The following is a 24,342-nucleotide window of genomic DNA, read 5'->3' as shown; positions in this document are numbered from 1 at the left end:
AGGGCCATCGAGGTATCTGCTTGGGGGGGGGGGGGTATACACAGCTGTGACTATAACCGAAGAGAATTCTCTTGGGAGATAATACGGTTGGCAGTTGATTGTAAGGTATTCTAGGTCGGGTGAACAAAAGGACTTGAGTTCCTGTATGTTATCACTATCACACCATGAGGCGTTAATCATGAAACGTACACATCATGAACTGAGAACCAAACTGTCTGGATGGACTCAGACAGTATATCCCGAGAGACGCATGTTTCCATGAAACAGAGTATGTTACAATCACTGATGTCTCTCTGAAAAGAGATTCTCGCCCTGAGCTCGTCAACTTTATTATCCAGAGACCGAACATTACCGAGTAATATACTTGGAAGCAGTGGGTGGCCTCCTAAGTCGGACTAGAAGACCACTCCGTGTACCTCCTCTGCCGGTGGTGTTTTGGATAGGCCTCTGGAATCAGTTCAATTGCACTGGGGGGTACGAACAAAGGATCCGATTCGGGAAAGTCATTTTCCAGCTCGTAGTGCTGGTAGTGCTGGTGAGTTACCTCCGCTCTGATATCCAATAGTTGTTCCCGACTGTATGTAATAACACAAAAACATTTCTGGCCTACTAATGTAAGAAATAACACATAAAAAAATGAAATACTGCAAAGCTTTTGTTCTGTTTGTTGTATTATGCCATCATTGCCTTGAATAGGAATGGCCATTAAATGTTTTTGTGCTTCTAGAACCGTTATTACGGTGACCTAGTCATTTGGCTGGCCAATTACCGTCATCCTAAATTTCATGACCATCACAGCCCTAGATCCAAAGCCTTAGCAGTTGATACCAATGTATGATATGTTGTCAAAGACATTTGTGAAGTTGTACTAGAACCTTTGGATTACCGTGTTTGCACTGTGGTTGAGTTCTGTGTAGCCTATAGGATGGAACATGATGCCGGAGTTGTTATGGAGGATCAACAGCTATGCATGGTTTGTTGCCACTGATTGATTATCTAAGGGGCCTGCCAATTAGCCACATAAACAATACCGCTCTAAATGTCGCTGCTAACTAAATCTCATTCTGCCAGTTGTCATGAAACATTAAGTTAGGAAAATTGCCTCCCTTTATTTTCCTTATGCTGATTGTAAACAAGAGCTAAGTGGATTTGGCCTTGTTTGCCAAGTGAAATGTACTGTAGGCTTCCACTCTGTGCTTCCCTTAGATTTCTCCTTCATTGAGCCATTGTAAGGAATCAAAGGGCTCTATTCAGTCTATATCACTGAAGTGTTACAGATTGCGTGCTAGAAATATTAAGGTAATTTCCGATTGAGCCAACATATGCAGTGTTTACAGTGAATGCAGTCTCTGAAAATTGCCTTTAAAATTCAATCCCTCTGTAACGCTGAATTTCCACAATACAGATTGAATAGAACCCCAAGACTGCGCCTGAAATGGCACCCAGTTCCATATATAGTGCACTTCTATACCTGTGGGCAGGGTTGAGTAGGTTACTTTCTAAATGTAATCCATTACAGTTACTAGTTACCTGTCCAAATTTGTAATTGGTAATGTCATTTTTGGATTACCCAAACTCAGTAACGTAATCTGATTACATTCTGTTACTTTTAAATTACTTTCTCCTTAAGAGTCATTAGAAGAAGACAGAAATGTATGTTACCAATTGAACGACATCTATTACAGGATAAATCAATGTTAATGTTTACATAGCTGGCCATATATGGATGTTACATTTTACTTTATGGGCTAGTTATGTAGGCTTCTTCTAACCCATCGCTTTCTACTACATATAATAATACGATTAAATGATATCTTTACATTAAAAACCTATCAGAATTCCAGTCATTCCAATAAATGTTATAGCCCTTGATCTTCAAGAATAGGACTTGAAAAGTATAGATAAGCCAAATTGTTTTACCTGAGAATGACCTTAGCCAGCCCTACTCTGCTGTTTATGATTTTGTTGTCATGGAGGACTGATTGGGCTAATTGATTCGAGTTGAAAAATAAATGCTGCGCTCATGAAATGGCCTGCTTTGAGCACTACTGAAAAGCGCTATTTACATGTGAAAATTAATGCCATATGCTGCATTTGCTATAGGCCTATTGTTTACCTTTTTGTTGGTGACACATTGATATCTTGATAGTATGCAGCTGTTTCAACGGCAAATCCACAGATGAAACAATAACAAAACGGGTAGCCCCGCCTCTGTTTTGGTAAAAATCTGAGGGATGGGCCTGGAGAAATGTAACCACTCTCAGATTAATAGACAGAGCTATGGATGCAAGGACTGACCATCCATGATATAAACATTAATGTTTTTTTACATTTACAATATTTACAAACATTGGAGTGAAACAGACTTATATTTTGGGTTCTGAACTAAGTTCATGAGGCATTTATAAGTTACATTATTCTAGAATCCATGGATATATAATTTATATAATTTATAAGTCCAAAAATGGATGTAGCAACTACAGAGTGCCCCTTTAATTCTATCAAAAGTGTGCAAGTTTGAGCATGTGTCCATTAGGCATATGGATTCATTTTTTTTTTTATCAGCATGACTTGGATTGAGCAATAAAAGCCCCATTTTTATTCCATATGCTTGGATCTGCACTACGAAGCTGTTCAAGAGCAGATTTTCCACTGGCTGTCCACTGGTTTCCAAACAATGATTGATAGGCAGTTTACATTTCTTGAATTCAACCATTGTTGAATATACACATTTAGATTTGTGAACAGCCGTCCACAACAACAACAATCGGTAAGGCGCAAATAACTAAATGAGAGAGCAGCAGTGTGATTCACATCAATGCGCTGTGTAGATATCAATAATAAGTGATATCCGTATCGCCGTAGACTACACCGCTGCTTTCATCCTTACCTCCAAGCATTTATTCAAGTTGGATAATCTTTGGATCCAGTCGCACCATTGGAAGACATAGCTTGGACTGTAGCCTACAAAAGCCTATTCCTGCTCTTTTCCCGCGATCCATCAAACACATTTGGTGTGTCATCAAAGTGGTCTCTGACTTGTGGTCAGACTTGCTCAGGTGGAACAAACTTAAACTTGCACCTTTTTTCAATGCTGATTTGAATGTCATTGGGAAAACAAAAGTGTCCAAGATTTTTTTTCTTAATTTAAAAGTAATCGTCGAAGTAATCATCTAGTTTTTCAAAAGTATCTGTAACCTGACGAATTGAGGCTGTTCTGAGGGCAAAAGGCGGTGGAACTCAATATTAGGAACGTGTTTCTAATGTTTTGTGCACTCAGTGCAAGTGTTATATAATTTTCCACTTTTAAACCTCGTCAAGATGGCCTTATAAAGGACAGATTAGTCATTGTGCTCGTATAGCCTATATGTAACCCCCTTTTTTTTCAGTTTCTGGAGTGTGAGGAGGTGTTTGTGTCTATTGCCAGTAGTGGAATGTTACACCGGTATCTCGCTGGGGAACAGGTGACAGGGTCTCAAGTGTTGTTCCTTCTATTTCTCTCTCCCCTCACTCTCTCTGCTGTCTCCATCTCTGTTTCTTCTTTCGCTCTTTTCTTTATCTCTCTGTCTGTCTATCACTTTGTCTCTTTCTCTTTCTCTCTCTTTATATGGTGATTATACAGTAATTTGGGGTATTATCAACAGTAAAATACTCTGAAATGTTTAACTGCAGCATACTGTAAATGATGGTGCATTGTGGGTAAATGTTGTGGTTGGGGAAAGAATTGCTGTATTTTGAATGGTACTGTAATTCCACCCCACAGAATACAGTTCCGTAACTTTGGAGCGCCAAACACCTTTTGACCACTAGTGGGTTCAGGGTATTGTTGTTTCTGTCTCATTAACATATTTTGAAGGCGTGCCTTTTCAGAGGCACACCGATCCCATAGAGGTTAACAGCTTCTACCCCCTAAGCCATAAGACTGCAGAACAATTAATCAAATGGCCACCTGTACTATTTACATTGAATTCCCCCCCCCCCCCGTAAGCATTTCACGGTAAGGTCTACACCTTTATTTGTCACATGCAGTCTAAACGGTGCATGTGACAAATACGATTCTGTTTTTATTTGAACAGTAGTTAAGATGGGGGGGAGGTCTGTCCATAATAAAGTGTTGCTCTGCCGTCTTAACAACGCTATAAACAGGGCATGTCCTACAGGTCCTAGTTTTGTGAAGAGGGACTTAGGAAAATTACAATTGTCCCAGAACAGGGCAGCACGGCTGACAAACGTTACCTTATCCTAGTGAGATTTACACGGGTATCAAAACGTCAAGGCGGTTTAAGCCTGCACGAAACACAGACCTTATTTGAAGTAGATCAAGACATTCTCTATGGAAGACATGAACGGTAAAATAACGAAGGAACCCCTGTCAAGTTCAGCCGCAAGTTATTACAGGAATTATAACGCGTTGACTATTTCTCTCTAAACCATATACCTTTGATTAATCCGGAAACTATCACCTCGAAAACAAAACGTTTATTCCGTTCCGTATTTTATCTAACGGGTGGCATCCATGAGTCTAAATATTCCTGTTACATTGCACAACCTTTAATGTTGTCATAATTACGTAAAATTCTGGCAAATTAGTTCGCAAAGAGCCAGGCGGCCCAAACTGTTGCATATACCCTGACTCTGCGTGCAATGAACGCAAGAGAAATTACACAATTTCACCTGGTTAATATTGCCTGCTAACCTGGATTTCTTTTAGCTAATATGCAGGTTTAAAAATATATACTTGTGTATTGATTTTAAGAAAGGCATTGATGTTTATGGTTAAGTACATATTGGAGCAATTACAGTCATTGATTGATTGTTTTTATAAGATAAGTTTAATGCTAGCTAGCAATTTACCTTAGCTTACTGCATTCGCGGCACAGGCAGACTCCTCGTGGAGTGCAATGTAATCAGTGTTAGAGCATTGGACTAGTTAACTGTAAGGTTGCAAGATTGGAACCCCCGAGCTGACAAGGTTAAAAATCTGTCGAGGCAGAACGTTCCTAGGCCGTCATTGAAATTAAGAATGTGTTCTTAACTGACTTGCCTAGTTAAATAAAGATTAAATAAAGGTGTAAAATAAAAAAATAAAAAGTAATCGGCAAATCGGCGCCCAAAAATACTGATTTCAGATTGTTATGAAAACTTGAAATCGGCCACAATTAATCGGCCATTCCGATTAATCTGTCGACCTCTAATATCTACCTTAATTTTGCTGGACCCCAGGAAGAATGAGGATCCATAATAAATACAAATACAATTAAAATGCAATTACCAAAGTATTATGTAACAACATGCTAATAAAATGTTGCTCGAAAAGTAATGGCAGTTTTATTACACGGGCACAAGAACAGTTTAATGTCAAGTGTTGACAATGCTAACCGTAACAAAAGTGTAACGGTAACAAAATATGGCTATTAAGTGTTGAAAGCAAACTAAATATCTAAATACTGCCTTCTGGAATCAACTACAGCCAGGGTAGGTTGAAAATCATGTTAGTTTCTATTCTGAATTAAACTACCCCTTTAAATATGTTATAGTGTGTGTTTGAAACCAGAGCACTGGACAAAGAAGTTTGAAGTTGTTTTTTACTAAGCATCCAACTTTTTTGTTGTTGTTTGCAAATGGCTTTGAATTTCTCTGCAGTATTTTTAAGGTATAATAAAATGAATAGCAGCTTTCAACCTTTTCAGTGGCATGTTGAACGAGTCGTACAGTAGTTGAGCATCACCTTATGTATACTTAGCGGTACAACATATCATTCAGGAGAATGGACATTTACAGAGTGTTCAGATATACTGTAAGTGTATAGTGTAGATCAATTACGACTGTCAGATAGGGTGTAATAGTATAGGGGTTCTGTTCATTTCTATCTTTAACATGCAGTTCCAGATACAACCCCACCATTAGTTGAAGGCAGCTAATCATATAGTTTATGAAAAGTAGTCACTTCCTGAGATCTGTATTCAAATATTGTTTATAAAGTAGCGTCACGATCGCGTTGACATGAACGAGAGGACCAAGGCGCAACATGATTTGAATACATCTTCTTTTTTAATAGCAACGACGAAGATGAACACTACACACTTATACAACACTAACGAAAACAACAAACGATCGTGAAAACTTCAAACGTAAGTGCACACACAAACTACTTACGTCGAACTATACATATACACAAACAATGACCCACAAACAGCTAAAGCCTATGGCAGCCTTAAATATGGCTCCCAATTAGAGACAACCGAAATCAGCTGTCTCTAATTGAGAACCCATTCCGGCCACCATAGACTTTCCTAGAACTACACCCAACATAGACACAGCTAGACACATACACTCAACACAAAACCATAAACTACAACAAACACCCCCTCTACCATATAATACCCCAAAATACACACATACCCCATGTCACACCCTGACCTAACTAAAATAATAAATAAAACAAATAATACTAAGGCCAGGGCGTGACAAGTAGTTGCTTTCTCAGATCTGTATTCTAATAGTTAAATTGTTTTGTTACCTTTGGAGATCTTTATTCAAATAGTTTTAAAAAGTAGTCATTTTTGGGGTATCTGTATTAAAATAGTCGTAGTCCCGTCCAAAGTAACAATTTGGTCCCCTACCCCCCCAAAAAAAATACGTTACACAAAGCGTAATTGAAACTATAGTTACCCCAGGTCTGGTACTTTCCCTTACTTTCTTTCCCACAATTTCTCCAGCCAAATAGTATCGGGACCTACAGTTCAGAGTATATCAGCTGTGACGCAACCATAATGTCCTCAATGTCAGTTGCATGAAATGTTTAGTTTGTTGTTGATGTCTGACTTACGGTCTGATTGCAGTGTGGGCAGACACTGCTTCCCAGTGGCCATAGCAGCACTGCAGATTGTGACCTATAGACTAACTATGATTAGATGTTTGGGTCGTAATGAAGACTCAGAGCGCAGTATCCATGCTGTATGGTTAGTATCTTACTTGTCTCTTTAGGTATGATTTGCGACTTGGATCCATTGACTCAAATCAAGGATGTCTTGTATTTGTTTCCCATGTTCCTTTCCTTGACTAACTGTGTTGTTTGTCCCTGTAGGGGAACCCTCCTCCTCCTCCTGTCAATATGCACATTGTCTGCAGAAGAAGACTACCGAGCACAAGGTAAGCAGCCTCCACCTCCCCATCTCAACTCCATCTCTACATTGTAACAGTCTTCACCAAACCTATGTCTGCCCCGCATCCATTAGCCATTTCTGTTGCCGTATATTTTGTCGTCTGTTGTGGATGAGAGAGTGACCTTATCTAGCTATAAAGGGATGTCACTTTACAAAAGCCTGGTTTACGATGGCCTGTTCTTTCTTCCGAATGGGAACAGTTTAGCCATTCAAAGTGTTGAGTGTTACATGGCGCTTGTGTGGGTGTGATGGGCATGGGTCTTAGTTGGACCAAGTGACATTTCACTTGTTGGCGCCAGGCAGTATTTGAGAGGGAGGGTGAATACTGACTCCTGGTTGTAGGGTGGGAGAATGCCAGCACTTCTAATTTGTTGTTGCCATTGCTTTAGGGTTCAAACTTGCCCAGAGAATGATATTACGTAAAATAAGTGATTTATGACATCACGCTATCATCAAGGACAGGAAATATTCTTTGTTATGTGTTATTATTGGTATGTGGAGCTACTCTCCTCTTCCCACTCTTTTTTAAAACCCTTCTTTACATGCTCTTGGTCCTCAGGTCCTAGAATACAGGTAGAGACAGCCCAAATAGCCTCCATGTCTTCCTTCCACTTACTCCTTCATGTTCCTCCCTCTCGCACAAAAGTTCCAAAATAATAAGACATTTCACATATCATATTATGTGCAAATAGTTAAAGTGCTAAAGGGGAAATAAAGACATGAATATGGGTTGTATTTACAATGGTGTTTGTTCTTCACTGGTTGCCCTTTTCTTGTGGCAACAGGTCACAAATCTTGCTGCTGTGATGGCAGAGCAGCCAATAGATATGGGAGTTTATCACAGCTCCCATATTTCGAATTCTTTGTGGGTCTGTGTAATCTGAGGGAAATATGTGTCTCGAATATGGTCATACATTTGGCAGGAGTTTAGGAAATGCAGCTCAGTTTCCACCTCATTTTGTGTGCAGTGTGTGCATAGCCTGTCTTTTCTTGATAGCCAGGTCTGCCTACGGTGGCCTTCCTCAATGTTCATTTGTAATATTTTTTTTGTTTTCTCATGATTTGGTTGGGTCTAATTGTGTTGCTGTCCTGGGGCTCTGTGGGGTCTGTTTGGGTTTGTGAACAGAGCCCCAGGACCATCTTCTTTAGGGGGCTCTTCTCCAGGCTCATCTCTCTGTAGGTGATGGCATTGTTATGAAATGTTTGGGAATCGCTTCCTTTTATGTGGTGGAAAAGTGTAACGTCTCTTTTCTGGATTTTGATCATTAGTGGGTTTTGGCCTAATTCTGCTCTGCATGCATTATTTGGTGTTTTACGTTGTACACTGAAAATATTTTTGCAGAATTCTGCATGCAGAGTTTCAATTTGGTGTTTGTCCCATTTTGTAAATTCTTGGGTGGTGAGCAGACCCCATACCTCACAACCATAAAGGGTAATGGTTCTATAACTGATTCAAGTATTTTTAGCCAGATCCTAATTGGTATGTTGATTTTTATGTTCCTTTTGATGGCATAGAAGGCCCTTCTTGCCTTGTGTCTCAGATCGTTCACAGCTTTGTGGAAGTTACCTGTGTTTAGGTCGAGGTATGTATAGTTTGTGTGCTCTAGGGCATGTATTCCCAAACTGGGGTACCCCCAGGGGTACGCGCAATGTTGTCAGGGGTACGCCAAATAAAAATGTGATTCACTTTTTTTATTTTTTATAACTACATTTAATTAAAAATGTTATTCTTCACATTTTGAAACAGTCCATTTAGTAAGGCCCACATCCATAGAGACACATACCAGCTCTACTGGTAGTACTGCTGAAATACAGTTGAAGTCGTATGTTTACATACACAGACATTAAAACTCGTTATTCAAGCACAAATTTCTTGTTAACTAACTATAGTTTTGGCAAGTCGGTTAGGACATTTACTTTGTGAATAATCTTTCCAACAATTGTTTACAGACAGATTATTTCACTTATAATTCACTGTATCACAATTCCAGTGGGTCAGAAGTTTAAATATACTAAGTTGACTGTGCCTTTTAAACAGCTTGGACAATTCCAGCAAATTATGTCATGGCTTTAGAAGCTTCTGATAGGCTAATTGACATCATTTGAGTCAATTGGAGGTGTACCTGTGGATGTATTTCAAGGCCTACCTTCAAACTCAATGCCTCTTTGCTTGACATCATGAGAAAATCAAATGAAATCAGCCAAGAGTTCATCCTTGCGAGCAATTTCCTAATGCCTGCAGGTACCAGGTTAATCTGTACAAACGATAGTACGCAGTATAAACACCATGGGACCACAAAGCCATCAGAAGGAGACGCGAAAAGTGCAAATCAATCCCAGAACAACAGCACCTTGTGAAGATGCTGGAGGAAACGGGTATAAAAGTATCTATATCCACAGTAAAACAAGTCCTATATCAACATAACCTGAAAGGCCACTCAGCAAGGAAGAAGCCACTGCTCCAAAACCACCATAAAAAAGCCATACTACATTTTGCAACTGCACATGGGAACAAATATCGTACTTTTTGGAGAAATGTCCTCTGGTCTGATGAAACAAAAACAGAACTGTTTGGCCATAATGACCATTGTTATGTTTGGAGTAAAAAGGGGGAGGCTTGCAAGTCGAAGAACACTATCCCAACCGTGAAGCACGGGGGTGGCAGCATTTTGTTGTGGGGGTGCTTTGCTGCAGGGGGGACTGGTGCACAGCACAAAATAGATGGCTTTATAAGGAAGGGAAATGATGTGGATATATTGAAGCAACATCTCAAGACATCAGTCAGGAAGTTAAAGCTTGGTCGCAAATGGATCTTCCAAATGGACAATGACCCCCAAACATACTTCCAAAGTTGTGGCAAAATGGCTGAACGACAGCAAAGTCAAGGTATTGGAGTGGCCATCACAAAGCCCTGACCTCAATCCCATCAAAAATGTGTGGGCAGAACTGAAAAAGCGTGTGCAAGCAAGAGGCCGACAAACCTGACTCAGTTACACCAGCTCTGTCAGGAGATATGGGCCAAAATTCACCCAATTTATTCTGGGAAGCTTGTGGAAGTCTACCAGAAATGTTTGACCCAAGTTAAACAATTTAAAGGCAATGCTACCAAATACTAATTGAGTGTATGTAAACTTCTGACCCACAGGGAATGTGATGAAAGAAATAAAAGCTGAAAGAAATAATTCTCTCTACTATTATTCTGACATTTCACATTCTTAAAATATAGTGGTAATCCTAACTGACCTAAAACAGGGAATTTTTACAAGGATTACATGTCAGGAATTGTGAAAAACTGAGTTTAAATGTATTTGGCTAAGGTGTATGTAAACATCCGACTTCAACTGTAGATAATAAACAAAAGTGTTACATCTGCTCCTGCCACACCCTCTACTGCTCATCCTGTGTCTCCTTGACCCGCTGCCACTCCCCCAATGCTCTCTCCCTCTCCCTCTGTGTGTTTGTGTTTTTGATTGTGTGGGTGGAGACAGGTGTGCTAGAGTCGGAGCAGATCCCCACCAGCTGCAACCTGTTCCATAATCAAGACCTCTACAAATACTCAGTTCTGCCACTTCCACGCTGCCAGATTGTAATCTCTGCTCACTCTGCTAGCTGACCTAAGTCTTGGATGCATGCCTCCACACGAAAAAGCAAGAAATCAGTAGATATGTCATTTTCAACAGTCACCAGGACTGTATGTGATGCTAGCCACAATAAAGATTAGCCACAATAGTGGAATTTGCGGTTCACCTTCAAAATAAAGGTCCCACATTGAAACGGATACAAATAGTGTAATCATGTCATATTTGCACTAGATGATGCTTAACAAGTTTGGAATGTTGTTATATGAATTCCACAAAAGACAATAATTTGTTTTTGAGAAAGGAAAAACGAGTTTAAATCGCACTGTGGATGTATTAGACTTCATAATTGTTTTGGGGACATACATATATTTCACTGTATAGCCTTGCCTATGGATTGTGGATCAATAAAATGGGTTATCAGCCGATTCAGTGACACCCACAAAACACAACTGTGAAGCATTTACACACATATTTTCATAGCAGCTCTTATTGGAGGACTTTGACTGTGGGAAATCACCTCCCCAGTCAGTGTATTGTGTGTGTGTGTTAGACATTCATATTGCAATGTACATTCTTACCTATGGGTCCGTTAAATGGGGTATCAGCCTACTCAGTGACATCCACAGAAGAGTTCACACCAGCGTTTTCCCAAACTCGGTCCTGGGGACCCTAAGGGGTGCGCGTTTAGTTTTTTGCCTGGGCAATAAATAGCTGATTCAAATAATCAAAGCTTGATGATAAGTACGTTATTTGAATCAGCTGTGTGCACACACTGTGCACCCCCTGGAGTCCCCAGGACTGAATTTAGAAAACGCTGGTTAACACAAATATTAACGTCATAGCTCTTATTGCAGGACTTGTGAAATGAGCCACATTAGCTCACCAGTGAAACTACTATGTGTATCGAACATTCATATTCCAATGTACAGCCTTACCTATGGATCTTGGGTCCATGAAATGTGGTATCAGCCTACTCAGTGACATCCAAAGAACACAACTGTGAAGAGTTTACACCTAATAACATCGTAGCTCTTATTGCAAGACTTTGACTGTGGGAAATCACTTCACTATTCAGCCTATTGACTGGTGAGCTAATGTTGCTCAGTAAACAGCATTTCTCGAAATACGTACAATGTCATGCTGTTTACAGTTCAGGCATAGATCTATTTCCAAAGATAATGGTCTCCAATGTCACTCTGTTTGAATCTCCATTTTAGAGTATTCTATGATCGCTGAATCCATAATGCTTTTTGCTAAGTGTTTCCATGTGAACGTTTTAATGATACAAATTGGACAACGGTAAATGTCAGCCACCATATGTTACCCCTTCCTCCCCAAATTTCTGCTGTTAACATTTATACTACGCTTTTCTAAATATGTTATTAGCTGTTCCATTTGACCCGTTAACAAGATGAAAGGTCGCAAGGTCATAAATGTGCAAGTCGTTTTAAAATAGCTGTGTTACCGCTTTGATGTCTGATTATTTACCAGTCTCCGTTCTTGACTCTTTTTGTTTTTTTCTTACTATGGTGAGTGTGGGTTTTGCATGCCCCCAAAGAAGCTATTTCCTTTGCCATGTATCTTATGCGTGCGCACATGCAAACTGCTGGTTAAGTTCTCTTCACTCCTGTTCTGCCAAATCAATAAAACAGTCTTTGAAAAGCTCCCTGAGAAGCTCAATGAGCTTGGGGGGGATGAGCTGTTTCAAAGGAAACTAGTGTCTCTGGATTAGCAATGAAAATACCTTCCACTGCTCCTTCTCCTCCAATTCCTCCTCCTCCCTCCTACCCCTCCTCCTTCTTCTCCTCTCCTACTCTTCCCGGGATCTCCCCACTGACATTCTCCTATTTCCTGGATTCCACTGAGCGTCCACATCAGTCTGCCAGTTTCCCTCCCTCCCTCCCCCCTTCCCCCCCCCCCCCCCCCCCCACACACACACACACACACACACACACACACACACACACACACACACACACACACACACACACAGTTGTGTCTTCTGTAAAGCCGTTGCTTTTAATGTCGATAATATATTTAATACCTCTTTGTTCTCATTTGTCATATCATATGCTTTTTCAAAAATATTGTGCCACGCTGTTGACATTTGTAATTCCCTTTAGTCATGTTATAACCTGATTCAAAGCTTAGATAGCTACCGTGCTGAGAAAACGCTTCACTACTTTGGAAACTACTTTTTAAACACTGTTCTCTTGCTGAACTTCAATTTAAGCTGCTCTGACATGTAGTTTGAGGAATCACCTGGGAGAGAGGGAAATTCATGACTCAGCAGGAGAGAAGATCGTGAATCTGTGGTGGCAGATTGATTCAAACAGGCTGTTTGAAACACACACACACACACATATATTGTTGTGTGGTAGTACTGTACTGTACCATCTATCTCTCTCTATAGTCTCCTGTCTGGAGATGATTGTGGACTAGAGGAATAAGAGGACCGAGCACGCCCCCATTCTGCTGCAGTGGAGTAGGTTGAGAGCTTCAAGTTCCTTGGTGTCCACATCACCAACAAACTAACATGGTCCAAGCACACCAAGACAGTCGTGAAAAGATTGACTGAAGATTTGGCATGGGTCCTCAGATCCTCAAAAGGTTCTACAGCAGCACCATTGAGAGCATCCTGACTGGTTGCATCACTGCCTGGTATGGCAACTGCTCGGCCTCCGACCGCAAGGCACAACAGAGGGTATTGCGAACGGCCCAGTACATCACTGGGCCCAAGCTTCCTGCCATCCAAGACCTCTATACCAGGTGGTGTCAGAGGAAGGCCCTAAAAATTGTCAAAGACTCCAGCCACCCTAGTCATAGACTGTTATCTCTGCTACCGCATGGCAAGCGGTACCGGAACGCCAAGTCGAGGTACAAAAGGCTTCTACACAGATTCTACCCCCAAGCCATAAGACTCCTGAACATCTAGTCAAATGGCTACCCAGACTATTTGCATTGCCCCCCCGATCCACACCACTACCACTCTCTGTTGTTATCTATGTAACGTCACTTTAATAACTCTACCTATATGTACATACTACCTCAACTAACCGGTGCCCCCGCACATTGACTCTGTACCGGCACCCCCTTTTATATATTGTTATTTTTTACTGCTGCTCTTTAATCACTTGTTACTTTTATCTCTTATTCTTATCCATATATTTTTTTTAACTGCACTGTTGGTTAGGGGCTCGTAAGTAGGCATTTAACTGTAAGGTCTACACCTCTTGAATTCAGCGCATGTGACTAATAAAATTGGATTTGTTTTGGAACTCAGCTGCATGGCTCACTTGCCTGGCTGTCTGAGGAGGACTATGGGTAATCTGTGATGTCAGTGCAGCCGAGCCTTGATCAGACCTTCCACCTATATATTCACTTCATGTTCCTCTTCTACTTGCTTTCCTTTCTTTTTTACATCATTTTCTTTCTTCTTCTTCCTTCATCTCCTTTTCTACCTCCTTTCCCCCTAGCATTTATATATACAGTACATTGAGCAATCCCCTACTACCACCATGTTTCACTGGAGGTAGTGATGATGCTGATGTCCTCTTCCTATCACTGTTTGTAAGATTTGAAGATGTTGCACGTGTCTGACTATTTAACTTACCGCTCTCCCCTCTCCTCCACAGGTGTCGATATCCTCCATCAGCTGGGCCTCACCGGCAGCAGAGAGTTTCTCTCCTCTGGGATCAGCTCGCCCTCTCCTCCATCCTCACCCCCAAGAGCCGGGGTCCTACTCAGCCTGGATGCCCACATTGAAGCCCCCACGGGGAGTCTGTTCCCGCCGGAGCTCGGTGAGGAGTTTTCTGTTGTGGTGAGCCTAAGCTCCTGGCGAGCGAACAATGCTTTCCTTTTCAGCGTACGTGACAGCAGGAACAAGCTGCAGTTTGGTATCCAGCTGCTGCCCGGGAAGGTGGTCGTGTACACTGCCGAGAAGACCTCCGTCTACTTCACCTATGACGTGCACGACGGGCGTCAGCACTCTTTCGCTGTGGGCGTGAGGCCACGCTCCGTGTCGTTCCATGCGGACTGCGGGGCGGTGCAGCAGAGAGAGCAGACGCTGACCCGGTCACAGACGCTGGGGTCAGGATCCGGAGGCCTGCTCACCTTAGGAAGGATGAACTCTAAAGCAGCCCAATTCCAGGGCCTCATATGCCAGCTGGATATCTACCCCCTGGCCCAGGCTGCTGCGCGCTACTGCGACTACCTTAAAAGACAATGCCGGCTGGCCGACACTTTCCGATGGCCCCCCGGCTCGGATATGGAGATTTCCAGCTCCCTGGCTTTCTCTCCTATTCCTCTTTCTCTGGAGTCCCAGATGGTGGTGCCCCCCTTGTTGGCTGTAGACTCCCACACCCAGCAGACCTCCACCCCGGCCGGATCAGCCCCCATCCCCTCTCTGGAGGGGTCCGGAACAATGTATTTAAGCCCCTCAGAGCAGCCTCACCTGGGGGTCAGGATCCAGACCCAGAGCTCTCTGCTAGAGCACCTCAACTCCATCCATACCCCCGTCACTGCTGGCCACAACAGCCTGTCCTCAGGCACCCTCAGTGGGCTGGAGGTCCTGGGAATCACCCGCAGAAGTACCACCCCCAGTTCCAGATCCAGGCCAACAAGGGGCTCAACCAGGCAGTCTCCCCAGTCTGAGAACGTCATGGAGGAGAGGAGCCCCAGGAGGCCCCAACGGGTCACCACAGACACCCCAGGTATAAACTCTCCTGTCAAGCAGACTCACTTGAAGGATGGCCTGAGGAACAGCTCCAGCTCCATGCCTAGGGACTCTAACCCCCAGCTCCAGCCCACTGACCACCTCCTGGACACCCATTTCAGAGCCAATGGCACCACCCTGTACCGGGAGAACCAGGTGGAAACCTCAGAGGAGCATGGCCAGGAAGAGGCCTTCGATGTGGACATGGGAGGCTACGACTATGGATATGAGGATCCAGACTACTTCTACGGAGACTATGACGGAGCTTTCCCCGGACCCAAAGGAGAACCAGGTCCTCCGGTAAGTGTTTGGAATTCATAAATAGATTGAGAGAATGTTGGAAACATTTCTTTATAGTGTGTTTCCCGCAAGTCAGAGTAGAGGTGTGCATGAGCAATGGGGGACAATTAGCAATTAAGCCTCATTATGGCGATTATGCATTGAGTGTTCTGTTGGCACTCTTTCTCAAACACACTCAATAAAGCAAAACAAATAAATAATAATAATAATTTATATTGATTTATATTGATTTAGAGGCAAGGTGATGGTGTTGAAGCACTTTTTTTCATGTTTCAACAGGTGGTTAAAATAACATGTCATTCCTCTTGAAATACTGCCAGTGACTCGTCCTCACTCTTGCGAGAGTGGGGAGGGGTGTAATTTATAACTGTGGGTTGCTCCTATAGCCTACCGACAAAAGAGCATCCAACAGGCTGACATCATCTAGCTAGCTGTAGAGGTATTTTTTCTTCTCTTCAGTGAGAAAGACTACACTATTCTGTCATATCGGTGATGCTGATCTAATGCTTATGGCCCCATGGCAGCCTCAGAGGGACACCGCTGATTGAGGTGTTTCCAAGTCAGTGGTGTTGCTGCTCAACCTTTCTCCTCAAGGACTTAAAGCCACAATCTGTCATTTATTTGATAATTGAAAAGCAGTAACTATAAATATTGCAGATTGCACCTTTACCGAGAGTAAGACCGAGCCTAACTTCTGTTTCTCTAATTCAACTCCATGAGCCTAGACAAATGTTTTGGAGGCCAACCAAACCTGCTTACCAGGAGGTAATACGTCAAGGAGTCAGATATTGACTTGTTTTTCCCCATCCTCCTAGACTGAGTTACTGTATGTGTTGTGAAAATGCAGCCATTTTTTAGCAATACTCTCTGACAGGCTCCATATTTAGGATGTAGGGTCAGCGCAAGGACAATGGGTCAGTGTGTGATTGTCATGTCACCACATCCCATCATGCACTCAGAGCTACAGATTGAGAATATGGCTATGTTCCGTTCAGCGTTCTCCTGTGCTCCATACTCTCCCATTGTCAGTGCTCCCTGCTCCGTGCTTCATTTGCCTGCTCTGGAGCATGGAAGTACAGTGAATGGAACACCGATAGTATCTCATCCTCAGATAGGCTTTGGCTCCGGCTCCAGATAGTCAGTATAGAAGCATACATTAAACACAGGTGATGAATATGAATAACCCTTTAAACCCTTTATTTTACAGGGCGTTATTTAGCAGATACCTAGCTAGCACATAACGTTCTGAGAACCATATGTTTCTTAGAGCTAGGTTAGAGTGTGGTTGTTCTATGGTTATTTTGTATACAACCTTCCCACAACTTTCTGGGAATGGTGCAGGATAGATGCTTGGCTTTGGAACATTCTCAGCACATTTACAGAACTTGACAAAAAAACTTTATTTTCTTGGAATTTCATTCGTTTAATAGAACGTTTCCTAAAGGTTCAAACATGGTAACATTTAATTGCAATTTTGGTAATGTTCTAGGAATGTTCTCCAATGGGTTTGACAAATTGTTCCGAAAACATTAAGAAACAAGGTTCTTCTGTGGGAATTTCAGTTCTTCAGCATAATGTTTCCTAAAGGTTTCCTCATGGTTCTATTTAAAGTCATGTTCTCGAATTGTTCTCTGTACGTCAAGAAATAACTTTCTTCTATAGGAATTGAAGTACTTCTACAGAACATTACACACAAGTTCCCATGTGGATCTATTTAATGTCATATTGTTACTACATTCTGGGAAAGTTCTCAAAAATGGTGGGACTTAAGAGATGTTTTCCAAACATTCAGATAATCTATGGTTCTCTTTTATGTCAATTCTTGGCAATATTCTGTGAAAGTATTTTTTTTATTGTACACATTAACACCAATAAACTCAATTACGTTCTCAGAAAATGAAGAAAGCTTTCCATTAAAAAACAATTAAATGTTTATACGTTCTAAGAATGTTATTTAAAAACATACATTCCACTATAAGCATCTCTTGTTAAGTGTGTTTAGGTGTGTTGGCCGTGCTCACTAATTGGCCACAGCTGATCCTAATGAGTTCTTGTTCCCTTTGAAATGGGGTCTGTTTGAATAAAACAAATGAACAGCTTTGTCTGCATAAAAAAATCCTTGTGGCGCAGTGGATTAATTCCATGGATAGAGAACAGAAGATCAAATGTTTGAATCTCACTGATGCCATCTCACAATAAAAAATACATTTATTTTTCTGATTAATTCCTACAGAAATTAATTTACATGTGTCCTATCTGTGCTTGAAGTTCCAAAAAGTTAATCCAAAATCAGCTAAAAGTTTTAAGGAAGTTATTCAAAAACCTCCAAATAACCTATAAATGTTTGTTCTCGGAGCGTTAATAAAATCTCCCAAGAAAACGTTCAAGGAACCAGAGTTTTTTTCCCCTTCGTTTTACTGGTCACGAAACGTATGGCTTTGTTTCTACAACCAACTTCCAACGAACCATATTTGCTAACTAGGTAGGTACTTTGAAATAACAAAAATTGCAATTAACTACTACTTGGTGCATTAACATTTTTCTATTTCGATTGAGCATCGTTGAGATTTGAGATCTAGTTTGACTCAATGCTGGGATGTGAGAAGAATGTTTGGGGGAGTTCACCCCAGCTGTACAGACACTTCAAATGCACTTTAAGAGGGAGGAAGTACAGATTACTCAATCGTCACCTTCATGATTCACTTCCTCTCTCTGAAATACCTTTCACTGCTGGTACTATTAGTGCTACCTAGCCTGGTTCAACCATACTGAACAATAGTGAGTGCAGTGTTAAGTCTGGTTTATCCATGCTAAGTGTTACCTATAGTAGACAGCAAATTAACAGATATAGTATGGAACATACTGTACCATAAATACAGTTTTAAGGTTTTGTTGGGCCCAACACGCAGCCAGCAGCACAGCTGTCATGCTGCTAATATTATCAACAGATCTTTGTTTTTTTTGCGTGAAGAAGCCTCATGGTCTCAATTGGCCCTGTTGTTATGGCGAGGAGAAGGCGGTAGTTGTGCACTCACTGTTTCCATCACTGTGTGTGTGTGTTGGAGTGTGGCTCCATGAGCAAGCAGCTGTTTCTGTCGCTGAGACATTCTCTCTTTGTCCCTCTGATATAGACAGAGAGGAATAGAATGTGCAGGACTTCCCCATAACTGCTCGCATGCACACATACAGTTGAAGTCGGAAGTTTACATACACCTTATCCAAATACATTTAAACTCTTTTTTTCACAATTCCTGACATTTAATCCTAGTAAGAATTCCCTGTCTTAGGTCAGTTAGGATCACCACTTTATTTTAAGAATGTGAAATGTCAGAATAATAGTAGAGAGAATTATTTATTTCAGCTTTTATTTCTTTCATCACATTCCCAGTGGGTCAGAAATGTACATACACTCAATTAGTATTTGGTAGCATTGCCTTTTAAATTGCTTACCTTGGGTCAAACGTTTCAGGTAGCCTTCCACAAGCTTCCCACAATAAGTTGGATGAATTTCGGCCCATTCCTCCTGACAGAGCTGGAGTAACTGAGTCAGGTTTGTAGGCCTCCTTGCTCGCACACGGTTTTCTGTTCTGCCCACAAATGTTCTACAGGATTGAGGTCAGGGCTTTGTGATGGCCACTCCAATACCTTGACTTTTTTGTCCTTAAGCCATTTTGCCACAACTTTGGAAGTATGCTTGGGGTCATTGTCCATTTGGAAGACCCATTTGCGACCAAGCTTTAACTTCCTGACTGATGTCTGAGATGTTGCTTCAATGTATCCACATCATTTTCTTTCCTCATGACGCCATCTATTTTGTGAAGTGCACCAGTCCCTCCTGCAGCAAAGCACCCCCACAATATGATGCTGACATCCCTGTGCTTCACGGTTGGGATTGTGTTCTTCAGCTTGCAAGCCTCCCTCTTTTTCCTCCAAACATAACGATGGTCATTATGGCCTAACAGTTCTATTTCTGTTTCATCAGACCAGAGGACATTTCTCCAAAAAGTACGATCTTTGTCCCCAAGTGCAGTTGCAAACCGTAGTCTGGCTTTTTTATGGCGGTTTGGAGCAGTGGCTTCTTCCTTGCTGAGCGGCCTTTCAGGTATATAGATACTTTTGTACCTGTTTCCTCCACTATCTTCACAAGGTCCTTTGCTGTTGTTCTGGGATTGATTTGCACTTTTCGCACCAAAGTACGTTCATCTCTAGGAGACAGAACGCATCTCCTTCCTGAGCGGTATGACGGCTTTGTGGTCCCATGGTGTTTATACGTGCGTACTATTGTTTGTACAGATGAACGTGGTACCTTCAGGCGTTTGGAAATTGCTCCCAAGGATAAACCAGACTTGTGGAGGTCTACCATTTTTTTCTGAGGTCTTGGCTGATTTCTTTTGATTTTCCCATGTTGTCAAGCAAAGAGGCACTGAGTTGGAAGGTAGGCCTTGAAATACATCCCCTGGTACCACTCCAATTGACTCAAATTATGTCAATAAGCCATTATGTCAGAAGCTTCTAAAGCCATGACATAATTTTCTGGAATTTTCCAAGCAAGCACAGTCAACTTAGTGTATGTAAACTTCTGACCCCCTGGAATTGTGATACAGTGAATTGTAAGTGAAATAATCTGTCTGTAAACAATTGTTGGAAAAATTACTTTACATTTTCCATAACCAAAAATATTGTATTTTCAGCTGTTTGAAGCTGGTGTACAAAACCGAAAGTAAAATACGCAAAAATTAATCTTAAGAACGGGAGGCATAAAATTAGCGCACATAGAACATATCTACTGCTTCTTAGACTTGCTTTCAATGAGAATGACAGATTTATAACTCTAATTTCTATGTGCATTTGGTCTGGTTACCAAAGAAGTTACACATTGCAGTTTTAACAAAGTATTATCTGCCAAACTGCAAGCGAAGGCTTTCCGCACCACTGGTATTCAGCATTGACATTTCTGACTTTGACTGTGTATCTCAATCTCATCATTAAAGGAAATAACATTGATTTCCCATTAGCATCTAAGTTGTGTGCCGGACAGAATGGCTATGCAGCATCAAGCCTGCGTGTCCGCCACATAAACTATTTACATTACAATTATGTATGAATTAAATAGAACAGGCAAGGCTACATACAGTATTTGCTGCTTTCTCCTGCCCAGTCCATTACTTTATCCAATCCTCAGGTGTGGGACAAATGGTGGACATTTTACTTCTACTTAATGCTCCTCACTTTATTGACCGATCTTAATTTGATTAAGATCCTATTTGATAATAGGATCTTAATTTGAAGACACTGTTGCAGGAGGACTTTCCTGCAATGCAGGACATTTTAAACGTGTAGTGTATTTGAGGTTTAAAAAAAGACTTCTGTAGTTTATAATTTCCACTTTCAGACATGATTTTCCCTTACAAAAAATGTATCAACGCCTACCAAAATGTCCATTAATTACAATCCACTTAATAATGAACATTTTCTGTTGCTGCAGGATTATTTTCCCACTGTAGCAAACTGGCTCAAATTAAGATCCTACATCTGTATCCCGTTTGAGAGAGCCAAGCTGAAGTCCGACTTGTTTGCAAGTTAGCTCCTTACTCCACATCTCTGTGGATGTGTGCGTTTGTGTAAGTTTGTTATGAATGCGTGGGATGGAAAAAAAGCTACCACGTAACATACCAGTAATGTAATCAAAGTCATGTTTTACAAGTACTGTACTTTCTTCTTTTACATCTTGTCTCGAAAAGAGCTTGAAGTGGATTCATACCATGCCTTTTCCTCCATGGTTGTTTTGCCATAACAAAGAGTTTATCTTAATCCCAGAACTGGCTTGAGGCATAGTACTTCACGCTCATCCAGACAATGTAGCATGATGTCACCATCAAAGCTTTGCTATTAGTGATTGCTATTAACCATTTGCCTCCTTTGATTTGAAATTGTCTAGGCCTCTTACATAAATACAGTATCCACCTACCCACATCTAACTGTACATTAAACAGCATGTTATCACTTCTCAATTAGCAAGTTATTTGTGTGTCCGTAACATTCCTCTCTCTCGCTCTCTCTCTCTCTCTCTCTCTCTCTCTCTCTCTCTCTCTCTCTCTCTCTCTCTCTCTCTCTCTCTCTCTCTCTCTCTCTCTCTCTCTCTCTCTCTCTCTCTCTCTCAATAACAGGGTCCTCCTGGTCCCCCTGGTCTACCTGGTCCTGCTGGGAAGAGAGGAGCTCGGGTGAGTACTGCAAACCATGTCACACCTGTGGTCATGTGATGCCATTGTGCTTCGGGAGGTGCTACACCCCTCCTTGAGGTGATACTGTAAACGGATTGAAAGAAGATCCCTTTCCCCAGATTTGTTTTAACCCTAGCGGTCTTGTACAGTGCTATATGGTGCTATGAATTATTTTATTTTTTAGAGGATCTTACAAGGTTGTGCTGGCTTTTGAAAAGGATTCTTCAGAGTTTATTTCAGGACAGGTCATGAAGTGGCTATTTCTGGTCCTCCGTAAGTTGAGGTCAGGTTTATTGTCCTGATGAGGCACGTTCATACCTGAGAGCACTGATACACACAACGCTGACACACACACTTTCAACACTGACACACACTTTGTGAATGAAAACACATCACTTACACATACACTTTTCAAAGCACTCTCACTCCATCAACAGACCCAACAGACATAGCAATGACACACGGTCTGCGAGTCGATACTCTTCTCTATGCCCTTCATCACCATTAATCCACAGACACAAGCCAGTTGTTAAGACCAGTGATCCAGCACCATTACAGAGCTGCTGACATTCCAAAAAGAACCAGGGATGAGCTGTAAGGGTGCGTATGAATGACAAAGTCCTGTGAGAGGTTAATGCATACATGTTTACTTTACTTTAGGGTTGGGAGGTATGAAGATTTTCACATCGTCATACCGTCCTTTTCTCATTCCGGGATTTATAGTATTGCCGGTTTAGTACACAAGGGGGCGTAGCACAAGTACTCGCGGATTTCCATAGTACTAGCTAAATATGCTAACGAGCGCAAACGAAAATAAACAAATTGCAAAGACAGGCAATCCAGCTGATAAAGTTCTACATATATAGGTAGCAGGTACAGAATGCATTTGTGTTGGTGAGTTTGGACATTTACAACCAAATGTGAACGAGAGACATTGTTCATTTGCACTCTGTTTGGATGCATGGTAGTCTGAAGGAAAAACAGCACTGACTCTGGAACAGCATGTGTACATGCTGTGTCTGTGTGGTGTCTGGAGTCACTAGGGCAACGGAGCCTGCTTTCTCTGCTCTGAGAAGAGGGGCAGAGGAGCAGACTCAGGGGCCGAGAACCGAAAGGATATTTTTTTTTTTAGGATATCAAGATAGCAGTGGCAGCTGTACAGATAACTCATCCAAAGCCCTTTGACTTCTCAAACATGGCAGAAAGCTAAGAATATACGATGCCCCGTCTCCTCATTCATTCAGCCACTTACTTAGCTAACTAGCAAGTTAAACCAAATACACAGCTGGACTCACCGGCTCCTGCTTTCTCCCATTGTGCTCTTTACAAGCAAACGTGACTCGCTCAACTGTTCTGGGGTCTAGGGAACTATGTTAAGCTTCATCATGTATAATACTGTGACAAGTGAAATGAAGAACGTCATCTCTTTTGTCTCCTAACGTATTGCACAAGTTGGCTGCACGTATTCACTTAAATTGGTTACAAATATTCAAATGTATTGAAAAACTTAGAAGAAAAAGTTTCAACGGTATTGAAAGTATTGAAAAACCATCCCGTGGCTATTTCCAAATACCCCAGTATACTATATATACGGTCTACTGCCCAAGCCTTCTTTACTGGCTCTTGGAGCATCAAGAAATCAGCTCCTGCTGCTACAGCAGTGCAGTGCTGTTCAGTGCGTGTCTCTGTTCTGATGTTGTTGAGACTAAACTGTACTATAGTAGAGTTTGATCTCTGAAAGCAACGCTCTGATCACTGACCACACTGAGATCATTCAAATCAAATCAAATTGTGTTGGTCACATGCGCCAAATACAACCGGTGCAAAAGTCTTTACCGTGAAATGCTTCAAAAAAGACATTTGCACACAAAAGCGCAGTAGTAACACAATAAAATAACAATAACGAGGCTATATTCAAGGAGTATATCTCTGGTGCCAAATCCCTGCCATCCAGGACCTCTATACCAGAGGAAGGACTTACACACACACACACACACACACACACACACACACACACACACACAAAACACACACATTCACACTCTTCACATACGCTGCTGCTACTCTGTTTATTATCTATCCTGATTGCCTAGTCACTTTTATCCCTATCTAAATGTACAAAATGTATTACCTCAATTGCCTCAACTACCTTGTTACCGTCCCTGTACATTGATTAGGTACTTGTACTCTGGGCCAAACGCACTACCCTCTGTAGTGCCTTTCGGTTGGTTGCCAAGCAGTTGCCATACCAAGCAGTGATGCAGCCAGTCAACATTTAATTTTAATTTTTTTTATGTCACCTTTATTTAACCAGGTAGGCCAATTGAGAACAAGTTATCATTTACAACTGTGACCTGGCC

General features: G+C 41.6%; 1 protein-coding gene across 1 annotated transcript in view; it reads left to right on the top strand.

The window, feature by feature from the left end:
* LOC129855511 (collagen alpha-1(XXIV) chain-like) overlaps positions 1-24,342 on the top strand; it is a 245,152-nt gene that overhangs the window by 77,693 nt on the left and 143,117 nt on the right. Inside the window, exons 2-4 of the mRNA XM_055923240.1 lie at positions 7,088-7,152; positions 14,383-15,761; positions 21,929-21,982. Of these exons, the coding sequence (XP_055779215.1) occupies positions 14,871-15,761; positions 21,929-21,982 (945 nt within the window). The 5' untranslated portion in view covers positions 7,088-7,152; positions 14,383-14,870. The remainder of the gene's footprint in view (positions 1-7,087; positions 7,153-14,382; positions 15,762-21,928; positions 21,983-24,342) is intronic.

This window comes from Salvelinus fontinalis, chromosome 5, assembly GCF_029448725.1.
Source record: "Salvelinus fontinalis isolate EN_2023a chromosome 5, ASM2944872v1, whole genome shotgun sequence".
Taxonomy (NCBI): Eukaryota; Metazoa; Chordata; class Actinopteri; order Salmoniformes; family Salmonidae; genus Salvelinus; species Salvelinus fontinalis.
This window is presented reverse-complemented; position numbering and strand designations above follow the sequence as displayed.